Genomic DNA, 19,854 nt, shown 5'->3' on the forward strand with positions numbered 1-19,854 from the left:
CTGAAGGCTTAGTGTAACCAGGTGACTGGGCTAGGTAGGATGTTACAGGAGGAACATCTACTAGTGTTTCTTTGTAGCCAAAGTCACCACTAAAACCAACAAAAATTCCTGGGCTATGGGAAAACCTAAAGGCTCAGAGGTCTTCAGAGTAGAGTCCTTCAAGAAGATCCCACAGCTATATTTTCAATGGTTCATATGAAGATATTCTGTTACTTCCATGAGAACCACACAACTGTCTTAGGACTGTACAAGAGTAAAACTTATTCCATTAATCCCCTCAAAGCCAGTCACCTGGATTTTAAGTCCAAATTGATACTATGTAATAAAATTCAATTACAAATTCAAAAAAGGTGTTCCTAACACATTAATGCCCTGCACACCTTAATGCCTTTGGTGGAAGATCTCTGTGATACTATTATTCTTAAGTAGAAATTAATCCTTACTCATGAAGAACACTGAAAAGATGTCAAGATCATAAATTCTTGATGTAAACAGTAATGGCATAATGAGTCTTGCTCTGGGATTGCCTATTCCATCAACCCACTTGAAACAGGCACCCTCCTCAGCGACTCGAGGAAATTCAAACAGGTTATACCACTCATGTGATTCTTGTTAAGAGGCTACCCAGTACTTGGTCATGAATTATAGCAGGCAGGTACACAAGCAATAAATTGTTTTGTCACATCAAATTTTCCCTTTTTTTCTACCTAAAATAGGCCCCAAGCTTTACAAAAGAAAGGAAGAAAAAAATCAAGCTAGCAATTAAAATCACTGAGGAAAAAATAAGTGGGAAATATTTAAAACTTCATAATGCTTTATGATCAGAAATGCTACATAATCATGTATATGTAAAACTACCTGTCATCATAAACATCAAAGAACTCACAGGAGCTATAATTTATTAAATCAAAGAAATCACACGTCTTCATGCCATTAATAACGATGTACAAATTACCAGGCAACATAGTCGGGGAGAGGGGTGCTGAGTTCAGTTTTTGATGGAAAAAAGTGTCTAGTAAAGAGAATCCCAAAATGAACCAACAGGCCTCCGTGCTGACTGATGGCATTTTCCATGTACCAAATTCAAAGGCAATGTCAAAAAGCACACCCTTACACAAAAGGAACCATCCGCGGACAAACCTGACTATAAAAGAGGGTGACTGCTAAATAGCCAATAAGCAAATTTATACATGACAGGTGTTTTTTCATTTGAGAGAAATCTTGGGCGTTTAATTACCTGTGAAGAAAAAGGAAACGGATCTGAAAAGGGGTCTCTTGCACTGAATCGCCCTTTTAATGAAAATTAGAAAATTCATTTCCAGAAGCCCGATTCAAAAAAATCTGGCTCTCCCCACAGCCCCAAGTTTGGGACAGGATGGTGCACCAGGCCACGCAGTGCCCGCGGCTGAAGCCACCCACCAGGCACGCTCAGCCTGTTAACCGCGTCCCTCCAGAAACCAAGAGGCCTTGACTTTCAGGTTGCCCACGTGACCCGCCACTCACAACACGTTTGGTCCACTGGGCTGGACCAGTAGGGCCACCTCGCCCACACAGCAGCCTCCGGGGATCGACACCCCAGAGCGGACCTCGTCACGTGGGCTGGCACCCCGAGGCCCCGGCGGGCAGCCCACCTGCTACCCTCCCAGACAACAACAGTTCACGCCCTTCGCTGCCACTCCTTTCTCTGCCCTGGCTCTGGCTTTTGGAGAAGCCGAGAAGTATTTAAAACAAGTACATCTCCTGCGTTCTCCAAACGAGTTGCCGAGGCGCCGAGCCAAACTCCCCCCTCCCATCACTTTCCGGGGTGCCCGCACCCCCGCCCCCGGCGGCCCTTCTGTCAGGCCAGCGCCGAGCCCCGGGGTGGGGTGGGGGGCGCCCCGGAGGCCCCCCGCCTCCCGCCGGTCTGCCTGCCCCGGGGGCCGCGGGCGGAGGGCGAGGCGGCGTCCCCGGAGCCGCCGGGAGCCGCCGGGGGAGGGTCGGGTGCTGCTGCCCGTGAGCCGGACGGAGACGCGGACCGCAGAGGGGCGGGCGGGCTCACCTTGTTGAGGTGGGGGTTCCGGGTGACGGCGTAGCCGCGCTGGGGGGTGTGGCGGCGGCGAGGGGTCCGCGGCTCCATGGCTGGGGGCGAGCGTGCGCGGCGGGTCGGAGCGGGCCGGGCGGCGGATGCTGCCGGGACGCCGGCGCGGACTGCGGCGGCGGCGGCGGCGGCGCGGAGAAAGGGCCGGGGGGCGGGCGTGGGTGGCGAGAGGGGGTGGACGCGGCGGGAGGAGCCGGCGAGGAGCCGGTGTCCCCAGCCGGGCAGCCTGCGAGAAGCGCTGAGTCATGGCAGGCGATCGGGCGAGCGGCGAGCGAGGAGGAGGAGGAGGAAAGCGAGGCCCGGGTGGCGCCGCTCCCTTCCACACGCCCAGGGTCCCCCCGCTCGCCGTCGGTGTACAGTGGCAGCTGTCCCGGCCCATCCCTGCGTGCGGGACGTGCTTCTTGAGGAGCACCTAAAAGGCGGGGGCTAGGTCAGGCTCCCCCGTCCGGCCCGGGGGTACCATCACCCCTGGCCGAGGTGCCCCCCTCAGCCGCAGCCGCGGGGAGGTTGAGAAAGGATGGGAAACGGAGAGCCTCCGGCGGAGGACGGCTGCCCAGGCACAGAGGGAGACCCGGGGTGGAGGGGGGGGCTCTCTGCAAAAGACCTCAACTGACCGATGACAATTAGACTTCATCTCTAATTCATCTAAGCGTCTCCTATCAGACGCTTCCAAACGCTCTATTCACAATTCTGGATGCCTGCCAGGGCCGGAGGAAGCATCCAACCTTGACCCAGAAAGCCTCGGCCCCGGGGTAGAACTGGGAGAAAGGCCAGAGAGGACAGTGCCATCCCTGGGAATTTTATTTTAATGCTTTCATTAAAAGACAAGGTGCAAATGTTAGATCCCAACGAACAGTCACGTTTTTCTTGTGCACGTTGTTCCTAAAAGCTCTGGACACCAGGATGTTTAAGAACCTGCCTCTCTGAATGATAATAATAAAGCCCTCAATCTTTAAGGGGTTCAGTTTCTTCTTTGGTAAACCGAGAAAGTCAGAGTAAAAGATCTCCCAGCGCTGAAATTCTGTTATTGATATTTATACTTTAAGTTTCAAGGAATGTTGAAGTAGTTATATCACAGGCAAAAGGGGTGTCCAACACGGCACACACTAAAAGCTTTCTGTGCACGAGTTTCCTTTTTAGTTAATAGGATGGCTGGTTTCTGCCCGGTTCCTACCTAATGACTGTATAAAAAGGTGTGTTTGGGATTCAGTATTTGACTTTATATCCCACTTCAGTATTCTTGCCTGGGGAATCCCATGGATAGAGGAGCCTGGCAGGCTGCGGTCCATAGGGTTGCAAAGAGTCACACACAACTGAAGCGACTTAGCACAACACAGCAACACATTTGATTTTATATATCCATAAACTAGACATTTAACCAAAGGGTTTTATTTCTAATTATGTTACTTTTCCTTAACAGAAAGATTTGTTACAGTATTGTTTTTTGCCACACGTATATCCAGCAGTTTCTTAGTCCTGGTCTTTAAATTATCTAGAATCAGTTGCTTTTTAATAGAGAATATTTGTGTCACAGAATTCTTTCGATTCCTTGCACTTCGGTAACACTTTTCACTGTGAGTTCTATAATACATAAATAATTAACCCAGCAACATCTGAGAAGAAGGTATACTTTACAAAACTCACTCTCCTGAATTAACTCAGGCACATTACAATTAAAAATATTTCATGGAAGACAAAAACAGTTCAATGACAGGCCTGGAAACAAAACACAAGATGCTGAAAAAGAGACAAAAATATGAGTACAACAGAACCTTATTATAACACAGCTCTTAGTACATACATTTACACACATTATCTGTCTAGTCCTAGTTCTGTGATATATTTACAGATAGAAAAGCTAATGTAAATACAGAGTAGTCCCAAAGAGTGTGTGGGCTCGTCCCCCAAGCCATTATTACAGAGGGATTACACGATCCTGCCATTGCAGATAAAGTTCACATCTCTCTTCCATTACGCTTATTTCTCTCTTGAAAAGAGCTCCAACCCTCTAGGGATGAGGCCTAGCTGGGGAAGCCATTTTGTATATCCGTGTGCAGTACCAAAACTACTGGAAAGAACCTATTTTTCCATCTAAATGTCAACTAGGAAGGACACCAACTTTTTCAATCCTTTTTAAAGTTTGTAAGGTTAGGTTTTATTGCAAAAAAACATGTAAAAAAAACCCCAAACAACAGAAAAAAAAAAAACTGTTAGAATTTTCCTTGTGAGAAACTACAGTCACTCTATACACAGTTGATCAAAGAATGGGTGTGATTCACAAACGAGGGGCCAGAGTCTGCAGTTTCTGGTGCTCAGTGAGAATACTATGTCAAAAGCAGAGTTTTTGTTGCCCAAGTTTGATGCACAATGAACTGTAAATCATTCCTACCTAATGTTATTGAGGTTTCATGTAGAGAAAATTTAGGAACTACCTAACAGTACATGTAAAATTTCAAATGTAACTTTCAAGAGAATAAAAGATAATCTAATAGAAAAAAGATGTAGCTCTATGATAGCTTGTGGTATTAAGTAAATGATTTTGTATTTCTTCACACAAAAATACATTACTGCTATGTAAAATAAGTTCCTTTTTTTTTTTTTAGTTGAATATCTTAACATGCTTGACTGTTGGTTTGTTTCTGTATGAAGCAAACAACTTTGACCTTTTAGGGTTCTAATTTTGAGAATTCCAGTGTTCAATATATTAAGAAAAGGTCTACCAGAGTGGCTGACCCTAAAAGTTCAGAATCAAAAGTAGGCAGCTGGGGGGCTTCCCTGGTGGTTCAGTGGCTTAGACTCCGAATACAAGGAGACCCAGGTTCAATTCCTGATCAGAGAACTAGATCCCACATGTTGCAACTAAGAGTTCACATGCCAAAACAAAGATTGAAGATACCATGTGCTGCAAATAAGACATGGCGCAGCCAAGTAAATAAATATTTTTTTAAAAAACAGATAGCTGAATCAAACCCAGCCAGTCCCAGGGTAATTGGCAACCATGGTGAGAGTTGACCTTTTACCTACATACTGCAGTGAGAACAGGACTTGAATAACAGGACTTGCTAACATGGAGGTGCCACACTTGACCTCTACCCATCCTAGGTTGTCAGCTGGGACTCTAAGAAGACGACATATTAACAAAAGAAAAAGAGCTTATTAACTAACACACACAGCACACATTATCCAGGAGAAAACTGAAATGAAGAGTGGCTGAAGCAGTAGCCTAGAGATGCAGCCTATACATCATCTTCAACAAAGAACAATAAATTGGTAGAGAAATGACATGACAAAAGAAAGCTGTTTTAGGCTCCCAAGGGCAGCAAACTGTAGGAAGATAAATACATGAGAAGAAACTAATAGAATAAGATATTTGCAGATTCCTCTGGTCCTCATATTTTGGGGTGACAACCTGGCTTTAACTGACTCTAAGGAATCCCCGATGAACCAATCTTTTAGTTATTGGTATTTGAGTGTTATAGTAACAGGTGAAATGGGTACGTGAATCATTTCACTAGAATGTTTTAAAGAGATGTATGCTTATTTTGATGGCAGTTTAGTCACTAAGTCATGTTTGACTCTTGTGACCCCATGGACTGTAGCCCTCCAGGCTCCTCTGTCCATGGGATTTCCCAGGCAAGAATACTGGAGTGGGTTGACATTCCCTTCTCCAGGGGCTCTTCCTGACCCAGGGATCAAACCCCAGTCTCCTGCTTTGCAGGCAGATTCTTTACCAACAGCCACCGCAGAATCTCTGTACCCTTATTTTAATCTATTCAAAAACAAAAGTCTATGCAAAAGCCCCATCCTCTAAGGCAGTGGTCTCCAACCTTTTTGACATCAAGGACTGGTTTCATAGAACACAATTTTTCCACAGACCAGGATGGGGGGATGGTTTCAGTATGACTGAAGCACATTACATATATTGTGCACTTTATTTCTATTATTACATCAGCTCAGGCATTAGATCCTGGAGATTGGGAAACCCTGCTCTAGGGGGACACTACAGAATGTCTAGAGCTCCATAGAACACAGCTTTTTTTGAAGAAAGTAATATCTCTCTTTATTAACCCTTGAAAGCATTATCTCTACTCTTAGGAATAATGTAATACCACTTCATTCGTATTATATATTACAATCATTAAATATATATGAAAACATATACAAAAATACAGATACTACATGGTGACTTCATAATTTTGGAGTAAATCCATAGACTGAGTCAGAATATGCGTAAATCGTTTATAGCTTAACTGTTCATTTATACCTGAAAAAGTTTTCATTAAGCAAGCTAATAATTTTCAAATGATGTAATAAAAATATGCTTGCAGTATTTGGCTAAATTACATTTGGGAAAAAGAAGCTAGCTGTTTCACCTATTTCAATACTAGTATACTCTGGATCAATATTATACATGTACAGAAACTTAGAAGATCATAAATCTCCCAAGAGGAGACATTATTTAGTCTGTGTCACTGATATGTATCTGTAAAACATTTTAACACTGCAAACATCAGAAGTTTCAAGATGGGGCACTGGAAAAGGTATATACTCTACTACAATGATGCTGAATACTTCTTCACAATGCCTCTTCGTGATGTCAATCAACTGGAAGTGGGAGTTCATCAATGGGTTGCTTGATATCCATCACTTCTTGGTGACATGAACTGGGTTTTTCAGGTTACATTGGCTGGATTTACCAACGTTTTTAACTTTTCTGTAGTAAGAGAACTGACCATGAGGGCAATTTAAAGGAAGTAATCTCCATGACCCTGAAGATAGAAACATCTCTATTAGCACCACTGTTAGGACCCTTGTTGGAAGTCAGCAACTGAACACAGTGTTACCTGCCAGTTTCTGCTGAATGGTAACAGTGGTGGACAAAGATAAAGCTCCTATCTGAAAAAGGTCCACCCAAAATAATAATCTTAAAAGGAATAAAGGAATACTCTTCTTCACCTCTTGCTCTATCAAAGCTTTTACATTTTCTGCTGCCTGTTTAATTCCAGGTTTATCCTCCTGTGAATCAAGCCCAATAATATCAAACCAAGAAGGCACAGCCATGTTCACATTTACCGTAACAGATTAACAGACACATGCAGGTAGGTATATTTGATATGTGAACTTCTGATACCTGCAAAGGCTTCTTGCCCCACCCACACCCTGTATCTCCCCATCCACACAGGAAAATCACCACAGCAGTGGGCTTTCTGGGGTGAGCAGGGTGGGGAACTAAGCAGACACACCTAAGGCTGAAAGAAAGCATGGTCCGGCCTGCTGCAGCCCCAGTTTAAAAATCATGGATTTAGGCCAGTGGTTTTCAATATTTTTCCCATATTAGAATCCCCTGGGGAGATTTAAAAACACTCTTGACTGGACCCCAGGTTGTTGATTTCATTGGTCTGGGTGGTAACTTTATCACCAGGATTCTGTGCTCCAAGGTCCCCAGATGATTCTAATTTGCAGCCAAATTAGAATTCCAGACCCCTGGTTTAGAAGAATGTTTATCTTACTTTTGCTTGCATCAGAATCAGTTGCAAGGCTCCTTAAAGCAGGACCCCAACCCCCAGAGTCTCTGATTCATAAAGTGGGAGGTAGAGCTCCAAAATTTGCATTTCTAACAAGATCCCAGGTGATACGGAGAAGGCAATGGCACCCCACTCCAGTACTCTTGCCTGGAAAATCCCATGGACAGAGGAGCCTGGTAGGCTGCAATCCATGGGGTTGTGAAGAGTCGGACACAACTGAGCGACTTCACTTTCACGCATTGGACCGTCTATGGGGTCGCACAGAGTCGGACACGACTGAAGCGACTTAGCAGCAGCAGCAGCAGCCCAGGTGATGATATTGATGGTAGCCAAGGGACCACATTTTGAGAACCAGTGGCCTAGAGCAGCACTATCCAACAGAAATGTAATGTGAGCTGTATATATAAAGATTTCCAAGTAGCCAAGTTTTTAAAAAGTAAAAGAAGAAGTTGAATTTTACTTTCATCATATATTTTATTTAACCTAATACTATATCCAAAATATGAGTATGTCAATTTGTTATCAATGTAAAATTAATGACATGTTTTACATTTTTCTCTTGTACTGTCTTTGAAATCTAATGTGTATTTTATACATAAAGCACATCTCAATTTTGACACCAAATTTTTATCAGAAGTACTAGTTCTCTACTTAGATTTTTTAAAATTTACAGTTAAAATGGTAGGTGCATATACCCAAGTTGCTGCAAGCATACTTGAACTTTTTAAAAACTAATTGAGTTTTATATTTAAATTAAAATCTTCTTTTCCATACTTGAAAAATCTAAGACTAGTTGGTCTGCTGAAGGTTGACCATTAACATTTCCTGCCTGGGACTTCCCAAGTAGTCCAGGATTGGGACTTCGTCTTCGAGGGCCAGGGATGTAGTTTCAGACCCTGGTCAGGGAGTGAAGATCCCACTTGCCTTGCAGCCAAAAAAACCAAAATATCAAACAGAAGCAATACTGTAAAAAATTCAATGAAGACTTTAAAAATGGTTCACATAAAAATAATCTTAAAAATCAAAACAAAAAAACATTACTTATTTGTATAGGCAGTTTCCATATTGGTAATGGATTATGTTCCTAAAATTCATGTGGAAGTCAATGATTTAGAAACCATATTGCATTTTTTGTAGTCATAATACAAAAAATGCTTCCATGCTAGCTTTAAAAGCCCGTGCATTCATACTTAGACATTCAGTCATGTCCAACTCTTTGCTACCCTTTGGGTTGAAGCCTGCCAGCTCCTCTGTCCAGGCAAGAATACTGGAGTGGATTGCCATTGCCTTCTCCCCTTAAAAGTCCATTAACACATAATGTTGGACATATCATACAAATATTAAAAGAGTCTTCCTCAAGTTTTTTAAAAATAAAATGTTTCTGAATAAAATGTCTGACAAGTTCCAATTTAATATTCCATGAGTGGAGTTATCTTTCTATATACCCTGGGGTAATAGAAGAATAATATAAACATTTATTTCTCAGTAGATATGAACTATATCATTTGTTTTAAAAGGCAGAATCAACTCTAGCCACATCTGGTTTGAAATAATAATTATTCTATCTCATTGCATACATAAAGGGCATTCATACAACCTGGGCCTTAAAAAACCCCACAGGAATATTCCCTAGTGCAAAATATAGTTCAGGTTTTCTATCCTAAAATTAAAAATAAAGACTAGTTCTAAATTTAAATCCTCTTGCTCAAAATTCTCCAATGGCAACCACCTCACTCCTAGTAGAAGCCAAAGTCATTAGCTGACCTACAAGGCCCCATAGAAACTGTTCCAGTCCCTTTATCTCTGTGGCTTTATTACATTTATCTCCTCCCTCCTCTTTCCTGTTGTTCTAACTGACTGTGACTGTCTTACTTTTCCCCAAACAGAATAAGCACATCCCTACCTTGTGGCCTTTGCTCTTGCTGGTCCTTCTCTGGAGCACTTGTCCCCCAAATATCTACATGGTTTCCTCAGTCCCTTCAAGTCTTTGCCCAAATGTCATTTTTCAACTGAGGCCTTCACTAACCATGCCACAGAATGCAGGGATCACTATTCTTCCTTCACACATCTTCCTTACTCTCTGTGGGTCTTCCTTACTTAATTTTCCTCCACAGAACTTTTTATATTTAAATATAATATGCAATTCCAGAGAAGGCAATGGCACCCCACTCCAGTACTCTTGCCTGGAAAATCCCATGGATGGAGGAGCCTGGTAGGCTGCAGTCCATGGGGTCTCGAAGAGTCGGACACGACTGAGCGACTTCACTTTCACTTTTCACGTTCATGCATTGGAGAAGGAAATGGCAACCCACTCCAGTATTCTTGCCTGGGGAATCCCAGGGACGGCGGAGCCTGGTGGGCTGCCATCTATGAGGTCTCACAGAGTCGGACACGACTGAAGCGACTTAGCAGCAGCATAATATGCAATTCACTTATTAGTTTATCATCTCACTACTATGAATGCTCACATGTCAACTCCATGACAATGGTGATTTTACATCTTTTGGTCATTTCTGTGAAACCCATCACTTTGTTCCAGAACTCTGAATAAACAACTTTTCTAACTTATTTCATGATTTATTTATTCAAACACACTTTTCTTTCATGAGTATTTATTTGAATATCCTCTTTAAGTCTTCTGCATAAAAGGGATAGGCCCTTTCCTCCTTGGCAAAAAATTTATCTAGAAATAATTAATGAGCCACCAGAATTGGACATAGAAAATTCAACATTTCAAATAATCCTTGGTTTTCAAATTGTTCTTGAAAAATTTGCTTACTATATTCCTATAGAATGGCATAGATTTGATTGAGACTGTTCTCTGATGAATACTTATTTGGATTGTACCATTATATAATGTTTTGGCATCTTGTAAAATTATATCTACTGTCAATAAAATTTCCATGCATTAATAGCACGTATTGTATTATTTGGCTTCCCTGGTGGCTCAGTTGGTAGAGTCTGCCTGCAATGCAGGAGACGTGGGTTCAATCCCTGGGTTCGGAAAATCCCCTGGAGAAGGAAATGGCAACCCATTCCAATATTCTTGCCTGGAGAATTCCATGGACAGAGGAGCCTGGAGGGCTACAGTCTATGGGGTCACAAAGAGTCGGACATGACTGAGTGACTAACACACACACAAGTGACTCAAGTGGTAAAGAATCTGCCTGCCAATGCAGGAGATGCAGGAGACATGGGCTTCCCCTGGGGTGGGAAGATCCTCCTGGAGTAGGAAATGGCAACTCACTCCAGTGTTCTTGCCTGGGAAGTCCCATGGACAGAGGAGCCTGGTGGGCTAGAGTGCATGAAGTCACAAAGAGTCAGACATGACTGAGCACACACACACACTTACTGTATTATTTAAAACCTAAAGTTACATATATTATGAAAAAGACCCAGCTCAATATTTTTGCCATTCATTTTCATTGAATTAATATTTTACTACTTCCTTACATTTGCTTTTCTCAATCTAGATAAAAAAATACCTCCCATCATTGTCAAGAATAAGTCTATATCATTGCTTCCAGTGCAAAGGGGGTAGGTTAGAGTAGTTGACGGCTGTCGAGACACTTCTCTTTGTCTCTCTCTGTTCAAATACTCTCAGGATCTCTCCATGGGGTCTCTCATTCTGGGTTAATTTGGGTGCTCACAGCATGGCAGCCTCAGGGCAGTCAAACTGCTTATTTGGAGATTGAAGACTTCCAGAACAAGTATTCCAGGGTAGAAATAAAGCTCTTCCTTTTGATTATTTACCCTTGTCACTTCTCCATACTCGCTTGATATAGTCACAAAAACCCATCTCAATGGGAAGAGTGCCAAAGCCACACTGGAAGAAGAGCATGTATTACAGGAGATTTGCTGTAGCCATTTGGAAAATACAACCTGTCACATGGGAGTGCGAAGAAATCTATTAGACTGCTTGTTCCCATCACTTTTTTTAGGATACTAGATCATCTAAAATATGCAGTGGGTAGTACACTTGATACATACAAGTTATTGACACTGATTGAAAATGTGCATAAGGAAACAAGTTAAGAAAAATTTGTTCCAGAAAAGTAACGTAGAGGCTAAGCCATAGTTCAGTTTAGATACAGACCCCAACCCTTACTATATCTTCAGTATATCAGATGTTGGAGTCACCGATGATTATCGTGAATACAAGATTTCAAAGTGTTTTCTAAAATTGTTTTCAATGTGATTTAATGTGGTATATTTTCTTTTAATGTTTTGAAAAATGACAGTTTATAGAAAATATACATACTAGTGCCAGAATATTAAATTAGCTATAATACACTATTCTACAATACTTTAATTATCTTAAGTAGTTAGGAGGTTACTAAATGAGGCTCATTTCATAGACTGTTAACAAGGAGCAGTGAAAGAATTATATATTAGAAACCAAAGATATTGGGGCCTATTAGGAATCATGTATTGCTTTAACTGTAGTAAGAATAGCATATTAAAAGTAATACTGGGGATTGTCCCTGGTGGCCCAGTGGCTGGGACTTCACCTTCCAATGCAGGGTAGGGGGTTCAAACCCTGGTTGGAGAGCTGAGATCCCACATGACTCAGGGTTAAAGAACCAAAACATGAAGCAGAAGCAGTATTGTAACAAATTCAACAAAGACTTAAATCCTGACTTTAAAGAGTTGCAATTCAGCCTACCAAGGCCAGGGTCTATCTTTAAAACACAAAAAGTAATACTGAATACTAAATGGATAGAGGTTTTTTTTTTTCTTTTTTTTTTTAACTTGGAAAACTCTGCTCCCAAATTGTTGATGATTTGTTTTATAGTTCTGTAATGTATGAAGTTTGTATAAAGAGTACATATTACTTTTACATTCAGAAAAAAAAAAAAACTTTAAACTTTGGAACATACCCAGTGGGTATCTATAATTAAAACAATATACTGTAAAATTTTAGGAATCTCAACTTTCTTCTTTGTTCCAAAGGTAATTTGAGACAACAATTTGGCATTATACCACACTACAGTATGGATACCTTAAATCTCTGCTTGCCAGGAGGCACTAAAGCCAGCCACATAATGCGACTCTGAGACAGGGAGGATAAATTTCATAATACCCTCCTCTGCCAAACACCTGTGTGGATCCACCCTACTCGTCTAACTTTGAAAAAGCTGGACTAAAAACAAGCCAAAAAAATAAGGATTCAAATTTAAAGTTAAAAAGCTGTGTAGAAAGGTAACCATTTTTCATAACACTATATATTGAATTTACCAGTTAACCCTGACTCACCCAAATAACAGATTATCACAGAATTCAGTGAACAAATAATTGATTTTCAAATATAACATGATGTTCTATAAATGACAATATTATGTGACTTTTTCCTTTTCAGTCACAGAGTTGGACACAACTGAAAGCAACTTAGCATGCACACACACACATCTGCTTCATATTTGGAAAAACTTGATGCTACAGTTAGAGAAAATACATATCAAATATGATTTATTTTCAAGGAAAGTTTTTCAAGCACAAAAAAGAGTTCAAAAAACTACTTCAATTTTTCCTTTTAATGAACAGCTAGTAATTGCTTTAAAATTGCCATTCATCCCTGACAGTGTGTTAAATTATTTGTCTTTGTATCTCAAACAGATGTTAGAAAATAATGAATCAAAAGTCACACAAATAAAAGCTACTCTTATTTTGTTGCTTTATCCAACTTGAAGTTTAAAAGAATAGTCTGTGTTTTTGGAGATCAACTCAAAATACATTGACCTTGTTAATTTGGAGCCCATGGGCTGTATCTAGTAGTTAGCATCTAGTGATCTGGCAGAAATAAAACTAAGCCAGCATTAAGCACCAACTATTAATCTGTAATGGCACCAGAAACGTGGCATTTCAAGTCTAGTCTTAAGCTGAAGCTCTAATACCATGGCAGGGCTCCAGACCTCCTGGGTTATGGGAGAGGGAGAAAATGTGCATGAAAGGTCGTACTCAGGAGAGTTATACAAGAGATGCATTCATGACAGATGAAGAGGCTTGGGAGAAAGCACGTAGGCCAGGGTGGAAATGTGGAGTACTAAAATAAATTTCACTGTAGTGGCAATAGCAAGACTAAATCACTTTCCTAAAGACATGGTCTAGTTTCTATAGGGACATTGGGAATCTTTGGGCAGGAGAAAAAAATGTTGCATAGATTCAGTAGGAGAGTTATGAAGTCATTCTGGGGTTTTGAAAATAATCAGGCTTAAAGGGGGAAGGTGCAAGTGGGGGGATATATTAGGAGGTTTGGGATTTTTTCTATGTTCATTCCAACCTCCTAATATATACACACTACTATAAATAAAATAGATAATCAACAAGTACCTACTATGTGCTATGTGCTATATGCACAGGGAACTATACCCAATATTCTGTAATAACCTATATAGAAAACGAATCTGAAAAAGACTAAATATGGTAATATGTGTAACTGAATCATTTTATTGTACACCTGAAACTAACACAACATTGCAAATCAACTATACTCCAATGTAAAATAAAAATTTTGAATTAAAAAAGAGAAAAGAATCAGACTTTGGGTACTTGCCCACACGTATTCCTTGACTCATGCAAGATTTCCAAATTCAAGTAGAAGTTATATTGAAAGAGGAGCTTTAGATGTAATACTGTATTTCCAGCCCTGTACATATTCAGATTTGGAGATAGCTATTATTTGCCATGGACTTCCGCAGTGGCTCAGTGGTAAAGAATCCACCCATCAGTGCAGGGGACAAGGGTTTGATTCCTGGTGTGGGAGGGTTCCACATGCCAAGGCTGCAAATAAGCCCGGCTGCCACAACTATCGAGCCCGGGGTTTAGAGCCTGTGCTTCATAACAAGAGAAGTCCCCACAGTGAGAAACCTTCACACCACAACAAAGACCAGGGCAGCCAAAACTAAATAAATAATAAAAAAATTTTCTTAAAAAGTAGTATGCCAATATGTCTTCAAGCTCTTGGAATTAAGTTAGAAACAACTCTCCATTTGTCAGGGAATCAATGCTTGAAAGTTGTACAGGTCACATCCCAGAGCTGATTTATATTTATCTTTCCTGTCTGCAGGGAAACCAATACATAATCAGTATCAGTATCAGTATCAGTTCAGTCGCTCAGTCGTGTCTGAGTCTTTGTGACCCCATGGACTACAGCATGCCAGGACTCCCTGTCCACCACCAATACATAATAGAAAATGCAAATATTAAATCACCTGGACTCTGTTATATATAGTTTTGCTTGCAATTTTCCTGATAATATCTGCTGGAGAGATACTAAATCTATCTCATGAGAATTAATTGGTTTTTTTAATCACAATATTGTCCTCCAGTCTGTATATATTCTTTAGGATAGATCTGTACATAGGAAAAGTAAAAGTGTATAAGAACAAAGTCATATAAACTTGGAGCCTTATATATTTTCTGAACAATTAAAGAGCAGCAGAGAGGCATAGTGTTTTGATTTTCTTTTACCTCTTATACTTAAAGATTCCACCTTTTCATAAGCCCTTTTATCAGCCCCTATATCTCAAGGAAGATATTGCCTTACAATTTTTTTAAAAATTACTTGCTTTAAAATCTTTATCAGGGCAGTGGTCCAGTGGTTAAGAGTCCACCTGCCAATGCAGGAGACGTGGTTGGATCCTTGGTCCAGGAGGATCCCACAAGCATGGAGCTACTGGGCCTGTGTGCTCTAGAGTTTGTGCTCTAGAGTCTGTGCTCTGCAACAAGAGAGGCCACTACAGTGAGAAGCCCTGCACCACAGCCATAGAGTGGCCCCCTTCACTCACAGAAGCTGGAGGAGGCCCAGATGCAGCTGTGAAGACCCAGGTCGGCCAAAGATAAAAATAAATAAATAAATAAATCTTTTTTTTTTTTAATTACACATCAAAAAAAATGTTTCTAATTGTTATCAAACAGAGAAGAAACAGCTATTTTTTTCCTTCAATAATACATTTTTACTTGAATTTAAGTTCCTTCCATTTCCCAATTTCACTCCTGATAATCTTTGTCTGTGATATTCTTACAGGAAGAAGAGTACCAAATAAACCCAGACTAAAATTGAAATCTTCCTAGAGAGATTCCTTTTAGAAACTTAAAAAATGAATGTTTAGGTGGCACTAGTGGTAAAGGATCTGTCTGCTAATGCAGGAGATGCAAGGGACGTGGGTTCTATCCCTGGGTCAAGAAGATCCCCTGGAGAAGGAAATGGCAACCTGCTCCAGTGTTCTTGCCTATAAAATCCCATTGGACAGAAGTGCCTGGTGGGCTACAGTCCATGGGGTTGTAAAGAGTCAGATGCGACTGAGCACACACACATCCACGCCAAATATATAAAAATCATCAATAATTGTAAATTTATTTATAACCATAATAGTTAGGTGTTTCTTTTCAGGTATCTCCTTATTTCTATATAGTCATTTAATGAAAATATCAAATCTATTAGTTTTACAGTATGGAGGTTCCTCAAAAAACTAAAAATAGAATTCACAGGCCTGCGGTGCTAGAGGTTGTTGAATGGTGGTGGGTGTAGCTACGAGGCACAGTTTGCCAGCAGTCTGAACCAGCAAGGGCATTAGGAAATTTCCCTGGGTTTGTCCTTCCTCCACCTGCCTTCTGAATGGGATCCCAGTGGAGACCTGAGATCTTGAAGCATCCTGCCCAAAGGAGGCCTGAAACGAGCTTTGGGGAGGGACTGCCAGCATAGAGGTCAAACCCTGAGCCTTTGAAGTGGGAGCACGGACTCCAAGACCCTACACTACCAGAGAACTAACCCTAGAGTGTATCCAATAGTGAGAACTCACACAAAGGAAATCACTGGAATACAAGACCCAGAATCACCCAACCACCAGTAGCATCCTGTGTAGGATGCCTCATCCAAACAACAAACAAAACAAAAATACTAACCCAATCATCAGCAGACAGGATTACCACCTCACTCAGTCTTGCCCATCAGAGGAAAACAAACAAACAAAAACTCAGCACAAATCTCACCCTATACAAAGCTCACATAGACCACTGGACCAAACTTAAGAGGGCAGAAACCAAAAGGAAGAAAGAATTCAACCTTGAAGCCTGGGAAAAGGAGACCTCAGACACAGTAAGTTAAAAAAACAATGAAAAGGCAGAGAAATACTACACAAATGAAGAGACAAACGAGAAATACAGAAGTCCAAATAAATGAAAAGGAAATAGGCAAACTACCTGAAAAATAATTCAGAATAACGATAGTAAAGATGATCAAAAACCTTGAAAACAAAATGGGGAAAATGCAAAAATCATTTAACAAAGACCTAGAAGAATTAAAGAATAAACATGCAGAGACAAACAACAGAATTACTGAAATTAAAAATACCCTAGAAGAAATCAACAGCAGAATATCTGAAGCAGAAGAATGAATCAGTGAGCTGGAAGATAAAATGGTGGAAATAACTTCTGAAGAGCAGAATAAAGTAAAAAGAATGAAAAGAACTGAGGATAATCTCAGAGACCCTCTGGGACAATATCAAATTCACCAACATTTGAATTAAAGGGGTCCCAGAAGAAGAAGAGAAAAAGAAAGGGTATGAGAAAATTTTTGAAGAGATTATAGTTGAAAATGTCCCCAACATGGAAAACGAAATAGTCAATCAAGTCCAAAAGGCACAAAGAGTCCTGTACAGGATAAACCCAAGAAGAAACATGCCAAGACACATACTAATCAAACTAATAAAGACTAAACACAGAGAAAGAATATTAAAAGCAACAAGTAACATACAAGGAAACCCCATACACTTAAAAGCTCATCTTTCACCAGAAACTCTGCAGGCCAGAAGGGAATGGAAGGATATATTTAAAGTTCTGAAAGGGAAAAATCTACAACCAAGATTACTGTACTCAGCAAGGATCTCATTCAAAATTGATGGAGAAATAAAAAGCTTTTCCGAAAAGCAAAAGTTAAGAGAATTCAGTACCACAAAACCACCTTTACAACCAATGTTAAATGGACTTATATAGTCAAGAAATACAAGAGAAGAAAAAAGATCTACCCAAACAATTAAGAAAATGGCAATAGGAACATATATATCAATAATTCCTTTAAATGTAAATGGACTAAATGCTCCAGCCAAAAGACACAGGGTGGCTGAATGGATACAAAAACAAAACCCATATATATGCTGTCTACCAGAAGCCCACTTCAGACCTCAAGACACATATAGATTGAAAGTGAGAGGATGGAAAAATATATTCCATGCAAATGGGAAGCAAAAGAAAGCTGGAGTAGCAATCCTCATACCAGACAAAATAGACCTTAAAATAAAGAAGATTACAAGAGATAAGGAAGGACACTACATAATGATCAAGGGATCTATCCAAGGAAGACATAACAATTGTAAATATCGATGCACCCAATGTAGGAGCACCTCAATACATAAGACAAACACTAACAGACATAAAAGGAGAAATCGACAGTAACACAATAATAGTAGGAGACTTTAACACTTCACTCACACCAACGGACAGATCATCAAAACAGAAAATTAATAAGGAAACACAAGTCTTTAATGATACATTAGATGAGATGGATCTCATTGATAACTTCAGGACATTTCATCCAAATGCAGAATACACCTTCTTCTCAAGTGCACATGGAACATTCTCCAGAAGAGACCACATCTTGGGTCACAAATCAAACCTCAGTAAATTTAAGAAAATTGAAATCAAGTCAAGCATCTTCTCTGACCACAACACTATGAGACTAGATACCAATTACAAGAAAAAAAGTGAAAAAAAAGAAACACATGGAGAGTAAACAACACATTTCTAAATATCCAATAAGTTACTGAAGAAAACCAAAGGGAAAACAAAAAATTTCTAGAAACAAATGACAATGAAAACATGACAACTCAAAACCTATGGGATGAAGCAAAAGCAGTCCTAAGAGGGAAGTTTATAGCAATACAATCCTACCTCAAGAAATAAGAAAAACATCGAATAGACAATCTAACTTTACACCTAAAACAACTAGAAAAAGAAAAACAAAAAAACAAAAAACAAAAATTAGTAGAAGGAAAGAAATCATAAAGATCTGAGCAGAAATAAATGAAAAAGAAATGAAAGAAACAATAGTAAAGATTAATAAAACTAAAAGCTGGTTCTTTAAGAGGGTAAACAAAATTGAAAAACCTTTAGCCAGACTTATTAAGAAAAAAAGAGAAGAATCAAATCAACAAAATTAGAAATGAAAAAGGAGAGGTTACAACAGACAATGCAGAAATACAAAGGATTATAAGAGAATATTATGAACAACTATATGGCAATAAAATGGATAACCTGGAAGAAATGGACATATTCTTAGAAAACTTCAATCTCCCAAAACTGAACCAGGGAGAAACAGAAATTATGAACAACCCAATTACAAGCCCTGAAATTGAATCTGTGATCAAAAATTTCACAAAAAACAAAAGCCCAGGACCAGATGCCTTCACATGAGAATTCAATCACACATTTAGGGAAGAGCTAATGCCTATCCTTCTAAAACTCTTCCAAAAAATTGCAGAGGAAGGAACACTTCCAAACTCATTCTATGAGGCCACCATCACCCTGATACCAAAACCAGACAAAGACAATGCAAAAAAACAAAACTACAGGCCAATATCACTGGTGAACATAGATGCAAAACTCCTCAACAAAATTTTAGCAAACAGAATTCAGCAACACATCAAAAAGCTCATACACCATGATCAACTTGGGTTTCTTCAGGGATGCAAGGATTCTTCAATATATGCAAATCAATAAATGTGATACACCATATTAACAAATTGAAAGTTAAAAACCATATAATCATCTCAATAGATGAAGAAAAAGCTTTTGACAAAATTCAGCACCCATGTATGACTAACACTCTTGAAAAAATGGGCATAGAAGGAACCTACCTCAACATAGTAAAGGCCATATATGATAAGAAAGAAAGAAAGAAAGTGAAGTCACTCAGTCATGCCCAACTCTTTGCGACCCCATGGACAGTAGCCTGCACCAAGCTCCTCCATCCATGGGATTTTCTAGGCAAGAGTACTGGAGTGGGTTGCCATTTCCTTCTCCAGGGAATCTTCCCAACCCAGGGATCAAACACAGGTCTCCCACATTGTAGAAAGACGCTTTACCATCTGAGCCACCAGGGAAGTCCATATATGATAAGCCTACAGCAAACATTATTCTCAATGGTGAAAAACTGAAAGCATTCCCCCTAAGATCAGGAACAAGACAAGGGTGTCC

The 19,854-nt window shown here is 40.1% G+C and overlaps 1 protein-coding gene and 1 pseudogene across 2 annotated transcripts in view; both read right to left on the bottom strand.

The window, feature by feature from the left end:
• Window positions 1–2,189, bottom strand: part of ME1 (malic enzyme 1) — a 209,667-nt gene extending 207,478 nt beyond the window's left edge. For both annotated transcript variants that reach the window (XR_014065573.1, XM_081530465.1), the window contains exon 1: window positions 2,039–2,189. Coding sequence is in view for 1 of the 2 variants with exons in the window: in XM_081530465.1 (XP_081386591.1) it covers window positions 2,039–2,116 (78 nt within the window). In the remaining variant the exon portion in view is untranslated. The remainder of the gene's footprint in view (window positions 1–2,038) is intronic.
• Window positions 2,190–6,674: 4,485 nt separating this feature from the next.
• LOC145521892 (acyl-protein thioesterase 1-like) lies at window positions 6,675–7,340 on the bottom strand (annotated as a pseudogene).
• Between the last annotated feature and the right edge of the window lie 12,514 nt (window positions 7,341–19,854).

This window comes from Giraffa tippelskirchi, chromosome 9 (genome assembly GCF_054371585.1).
Source record: "Giraffa tippelskirchi isolate mGirTip1 chromosome 9, T2T-mGirTip1v1.2.pri, whole genome shotgun sequence".
Classification (NCBI taxonomy): Eukaryota; Metazoa; Chordata; class Mammalia; order Artiodactyla; family Giraffidae; genus Giraffa; species Giraffa tippelskirchi.